Genomic DNA, 6,865 nt, shown 5'->3' on the forward strand with positions numbered 1-6,865 from the left:
GAGAGGAAATGGCCTCAAGTTGCGCCAGGGGAGGTTTAGATTGGACGTGAGGAAAAATTTCTTTACTGAGAGTGTGGTTAAACATTGGAACAGGCTGCCCAGGGAAGTGGTTGAGTCACCAACCCTGGAAGTATTTAAAAGACGTGTAGATGAGGCGCTTAGGGACATGGTTTAGTGGGCATGGTGGTGTTGGGTTGACGGTTGGACTCGATGATCTTGGAGGTCTCTTCCAACCTTAATGATTCTATGATTCTATGATTTTATGTTGTCCAAAAAGATTGAGCATCTCCCACAGACTGGCTAAAACACTCCTTCATACATTCCTCCAGACAAGCAGAGCAGACAAATGTGTTTCCTGAAACGCAGAACAAGAAAAATGGCCACGCACCAGCTAAGAATCCTCCTGCCCTACCTGCTCACTTGGATTTTAAAATTCAGGTCCTTACAGAATACATGAAAATACCTTTAGTGCCTTCTGGTGTATTCTCCCCTCAAAACACAATTTGTGGAGAAATATGAAATGGCTCCTGGAATCCCACCTCGAATGGGAGAGCATGGCATAAAAGAAGAAATTATATGAAAATTCAAGATGGCACCTGCCTAAAGTGAGAGGCATACTTTAAGATGAAAGAGGGCTGCCATTTGCATATTTCCAAACAACTGTTTCCTACATGTACGATACAACTTTTTGCCATGGATGCAGTAAATTGCATCTTCTAGTTTCTGTATAATCTTCAGATTGTTTTCTTCTTTTGCCAGAGACCAACTTCAAGCATGCAAGCAGGAGTAAGAAAGGAAACATGCCTTGATACCACAATTTGACCTAGAGCATGTACGTATCTGCCTCTGGAGATCTCACACCAGATCTCCAGAGGCATATCTTAGTCTGATATTAAGTAGTTATTTTGCCTACTCATAGAAATCTGTGACAATATTTACTGGAATGAATGCAGCTAAGCTTCTCAGGAATTCATGGGTTTAATTTTTTTTTTTCTTTGAGTGATTGTTTCCTAACTGAGGTAGCTTCAACATTAGACACATTTAATATTAGAGTATTATGTAATGTAGAATTTTAGATTAAGAAAAACTAATAGAACAAAGTTAAATTCATGGTAGCTTGGGTATGAGTGACCATGACTTTCTTCTCCCTTCCACAAAATAGGTCAAATTCAACCAAAACCGAATGAACCTGTAAATTATTTTAACTGTTTAGAAACAATTTCTAAGATAATCAAGAAGCCAATACTCCTCCAAATAAGAAAAATTCACAGCAGTTAAAGAAAAACAACTCATCTTGATGGAAACTGAAAGCCTCAATTAAAAACAAAAGATTTAAGTATATTGAAGATGACAGTCATTAGTATTTAAAAACTACGAAACTGGGAAGTGCAGAAATAGTTAAGCAAACAAAAAGACACAAAAAAATTGAATGAGTTAAAGATTATATATATTATGATCAAAATTATTTTTAAAAATTAGATCAAAATATTCCAGAAATCTCAAATAAACCTAACAATATATAAAAAAAAAATCAGAAGAGGAAACAGAGTATAACCTGGATAACCATAGGCTGAAACCCAGATGTCAGTCCAAGAGAAAATAATGCAATGGTTGACATAGAATAGGATGAACGGCGTTGATGCCCATTTTTCCATAAAAGCATGCTGGTTATCACCTATGTCATAAACACCAGTTTTGATAAACGTAAAATATTGCTGGCATGATATATTTGTTAATACTACAATTTCAAGAGTATGAACACAGGTAGACAAACAATTTAAATCTAAAATAAGCAAGAATGATAATTTACGTGAGCTATTTCCAAGTGACAGTGACTACCAGCAGTATGTTCTTGTTCTTGCAGTGCTACAGAATCCCACATGTACTGAGCGATAAAAGCATTTAAGGGCAGTGGCTATGAAATATGTGATGCACTGTAAATGTATTTGTTTGCTTATGTTGTGGTTAATTGTTACACTACCATTCCTAAGGAACTCAAGTAATACAAAGTCATCACAGAGCACTGGAAATGAATGCCACCAATACGATGCAATCAGTGAAGAATCAGCATCAAGCACATGTTTCTGTAAGAGTCATGCACATATTATTTGCTTTGCCCTCCTGTGCTATTTAATATTTTTATATAACAGACGCGACAACATTTGATAGGACACAGATCAATTGGAGTAAAAATTACAAACCGTGAAGGATCTGATGAGGTACACTGGATGTGAGAGAACTCTAGTCACTTTAATATAACCAAGCGTCAATTCTTACCTCAAGGCATAAAGAACACAGGCCATACTTACACAACAGAAGGCTCTCTGAAGAAAGCTTGCATCATGTTAGACAAATCAGTTGAACATGAAATCCCAATCAATGCCGCAGTCAAAAGTGTAAATGGAATCGTTTGTTATATAAACAGGTAAATATATAGCATGAACCAATTTTTGTTGTCATTGGCACAATTGCTACTGGAGTTTTAATTTCAGTTCTGATATCTACGATTCAAGATGGATGTTCAAAAATCAGACTGTTCAGGGAAGTATCATAACGAGAACAAAAAAACAGAAGAATATGCCCAACGGACACAGTGTCATCATTATTTACATTTACGAGACCTTTTAGGAGTGAACTTGATTGCTGTATGTATGTGGGAAAAACAGCCCACTTGTTAAACAGCTCTTCAGTACAACACAAAAATAATAAATTGTTATGGTCAAAAAAATACAGATAACAGGAAGAAGGCAGAGTGGAGTAAAGTGCAGAAGTTTAAACACTGTTGATAACTAACAAACTATAACCTAGGCCTGAGATAGATTTGCCTTGCTGGACTGTTTCCTGTTTTCAAATGGTGAAATTTTTCTAAAAATACATGTTAGCTTGTGCAGAAGTCAATACAGAGCAGCCTAACATTTTATGCAGGAAATCCTAACAGGTAACCACAAGGACGCTTCCGGATTCCTGGGTGTTGCTGGTGAATGCAATGAAGACTCTCTTGAACCACTGGCCTTCTCATTTCAAGTGCACATGCCCTTTAGTCATAACATTTTCACAACATTATGGCAACAATTATCTCAGTATTTGCATAGAGCAGTAGTATGAAGAAAATATTTATATATAATTTTATATACATAATATAAACATTACCTAAAACATGAATATCTATAAAATGTATTTTTATATAAATACAATGGTTTTTATGCTTCTGATGAACTTTATCATGTAGAACACAGCAAGCTTGCTGCTGTCAAGTGGAAGTCCAGGTAACAGCTGGCAAACGCAAGCAGGATACATTGTGGTGTTATGTGGGAACCTTGCCATTTCCTTCCTTAAGCGCACAGGATCCCGCAAGCCAATAGGCAAAAAAAGTCAGATTAGAAAGAGACTTTATTCAGTAGTTTATGAGGAAAGGAATAAAAAGTAGAAGGACAAAGAACAGAGATACCAAAAAGTTGAGATGAGCTGCACAATGACACCTACAGCAGTGGCAGTTGCTATTTTATTCAGTCTTACTATTATCTCTTGGTATTTGGTAGTGATGAAAACTGTGTTGTCAATATTGCTACGTACAACCAGACCAAACTAGCAACTGCGTTGGATCAGAAATGCATGCTTCTGAGGACCCAGGTTTACATCTGACACACAAACAGTAAGTAGCAGATTCAGTCATCGCAGCTGATACTGGTGGCGCAAAGCAAGTTTCACAGCGAGTACGGCATACAGCAAGGGAGCAGGTAATTCAGCCAGAGTTATGAGCAGAACTGTACTAGACTACAAATGCTGAGAAGCATATCTGAAAAGGTAAAAATAAGTCTATCAGATTTGAGTCTCCTAGGATGAGTCTATCTTCAACAGGTAGAACCAGAAATCACTTGTAAATACAGCTGATGAGTCTACAAACACTCCTTTTTCTTCTCAAAAGCAGCATATCAATTAGTCATGTTTATTTTTACTCTGGTAATTCATTCATCCTCCAGCACAGCAATATTTCTACAACATTTTTTAACATAGAAAGACATGGACCTGTTGGAGCGGGTCCAGAAGAGGGCCATGAAAATGACCAGGGGGATGGAACACCTCTCCTATGAAGAAAGGCTGAGAGAGTTGGGGCTGTTCAGCCTGGAGAAGAGAAGGCTTCGGGGAGACCTTACTGCAGCCTGTCAGTACTTAAAGGGGGCTTATAAAAAAGATGGCGGCAGACTTTTTAGCAGGGCCTGTTGCGACAGGACAAGGGGGAATGGCTTTAAACTAAAGGGGGGTAGATTTAGACTAGATACAAGGAAGAAATTTTTTACGCTGAGGGTGGTGAAACACTGGCACAGGTTGCCCGGAGAGGTGGTGGATGCCCCATCCCTGGAAACATTCCAGGTCAGGTTGAACGGGGCTCTGAGCAACCTGATCTGGTTAAAGATGTCCCTGCCCACAGCAGGGGGGTTGGACTAGATGACCTTTAGAGGTGCCTTCCAACCCAAACTACTCTATGATTCTATGAACATAGAATGCGTTCCTATGGTTAAATGTTGGTTTATAATGAATTGGCAACATTAATGTTACATTTTATTAGTCTTACTGTGTAACCATGACATAGAGCAGTACCAACTCAAGCAGCTTTCTAACCTGTGCTGATCCTTCAGGTACGCAGTTAAAACTATCTAAAATAGAGTTGCACCATGCATCAATCAAGAACAATTCCCAAATACAGTTTGCTACCTAGCTCCCCAAGAGTTCTTGCAGGAGCACAGCCTGGGGACAGAGCACAGACGAAAATGGCCAGCACTGCACAGAAACAATATGCAAAGCAACTATCAGACCACACAGAAATTGTGCATCTATACAAAAATCTTTCAGACAACTTCTTTCAGGCTAAACTAGCTTGTTTCAGTTTATGTCAATTATGCCTTAAAAAAGACAGACGAAAACCTGCATTCGTTATTGGAGATGATAAAAAAAAGCTTCAGAACTGACCACCACTGAAAACTATGCTCTGTCTGTACATAGTTTGAGTATGGTTATTTACAAAGCACTTCAAGTTTCTAATTCAGAGACTTAAAAATATATTTTTGAGTGTAAGCAATTCCTGCATTAAATACCAAGTCCATACTGGATGCAAGTTGTTACACGATACTCAATAAGTCATACTAAATCTGGGAAAACCAAAGCATTGGAATAAAAACAAGAATTTGAGTTCTAAAAAGCCAACTGAATGACATGAAATATGACAGTATTTCACGCCAAATTAGAAAGCTTATACTTTAGTTCCTTGAACAGTAGAATTATCAATAGAAAATGATATCATTTACTAAAAACTCATGTGAAAACATTATGACTTTAAAAATCAAAGATGTTAGTTGAGATACTTTAAACACACAAGTGAATTACATACTAATCACTATCACCAAAAACATATTGCTGCAGCTTCTGAAAGCAAATGTTCATCCTATTTACCTGTTCTAATGCATCTTCAAGACTGATTCTCCATCTTTATACATTTATGTTCATACTCGAACACATAAGGAACCCTGTTAACTTACGTTTACTGATTTTTTTGTGGTTTTTACATCAGTTTTTTTTGTTTTGTTTTTTAAACTACATTGTAAAAATTTGAGGGGGGGTTGTTTTGTTTTTTGAAAGGTGAGAAGAGGCTAGGTGTTCTATTACCAATTAATGATTAAGAAAAAGAAATTGGTAGATAGGCTTAGGAACAACATTCTTCCACAAGAACACTTGCCTGCTCCTCTTTTTTATTAGTCAGTATCACCGCTTTCATTATTCTTTCAGTTTTTGCTGCTGCTGCTAAGAGTTAACCGAATTCCTCCTTCATGAAGAATCTGGAAAATATGGTGAACTACTAAAGCACACTGGAGCTAATATTCCAAAAACATTTTTTTAAAATCTAAAATGTTAGGTGATATAAGTAGCAATAAAAATATAAATATTTATTTCCAAATTCTTATTGTAAATCAGAATTTCTCAACAATCATCGCACACAATTTACAAGGTCCTCACAAGCAGGATACCATGTGACATTGTGTAATGAGTTTGTAACTGAATGACTGGCTAACACACTTTTTTTTAACCTGTATTGTGTCAATGAATTCACTACAACCTGGCCAGAAGGAAGAACTTGATGTTTCTGTAATATTCAACCCTATTTTTTCATTACAATGTTTTCATCTAAATGAACCAGATATTCTCAGAGAACACCACATATGCACAATTGCTTACCTTCCTTCTTGCCTGCTTCAAGAAGAAAAATATTATAAATAATGCCAGGAGGGTCTTAATAAGTGTATGAGTTAGCATGTAAAAATATTTATAAAGAAATACCTCGATCTTTTAAACATAGTCATCAGAGCTCTATTCCTTAAAATATATAGGAGTATTTGCTCATGTCAAATGCATGCAAATTATTTGATTATTAACAGTTAAAAAGGTATAGTTTTTGTGGACTGCGTAATTTCTTCATAATGAGCTCTTTGGGAAGTAAAATCTTTGCTTCATTGTAAAACTTTAGTGTAAGTTAAATATGCAAATTATTTTCCAAAATCCAGAGTTAACAAGGATTAAGAACACAAAAAAAATGTAGTTTCTCACCTTTGTCTTTATGTAGAATGGTGATGACTGGTGAATGGGCAAGTCCATGAGGCTATTGGAATTTGTGACACTGTTACCGTTAGCGTGTTCATCTTCTCTACTGCTGTCATCAGACTGATCAAAATCATCACTCTCCTGGTCCATTTCCTCCTCCTCTTCCACCTCCTCCTCTTGATCACCAGCGTGTTCATCATCTTCTTCCTCTTGGTTACAAGTGGATTCTTCATCCACTGTAATAAGTCTATTGTTATTTTCTTCTAACTGTTCC

At 36.8% G+C, this 6,865-nt stretch overlaps 1 protein-coding gene across 1 annotated transcript in view; it reads right to left on the reverse strand.

The window, feature by feature from the left end:
* The window catches only part of FBXW7 (F-box and WD repeat domain containing 7, E3 ubiquitin protein ligase), a 116,995-nt gene that overhangs the window by 109,811 nt on the left and 319 nt on the right, over positions 1 to 6,865 (reverse strand). The window contains 1 exon segment of the mRNA XM_009329779.1: positions 6,598 to 6,862. Coding sequence (XP_009328054.1) covers positions 6,598 to 6,862 — 265 coding nt within the window.

Source organism: Pygoscelis adeliae, unplaced genomic scaffold (assembly GCF_000699105.1).
Source record: "Pygoscelis adeliae isolate BGI_AS28 unplaced genomic scaffold, ASM69910v1 Scaffold67, whole genome shotgun sequence".
NCBI lineage: Eukaryota > Metazoa > Chordata > Aves > Sphenisciformes > Spheniscidae > Pygoscelis > Pygoscelis adeliae.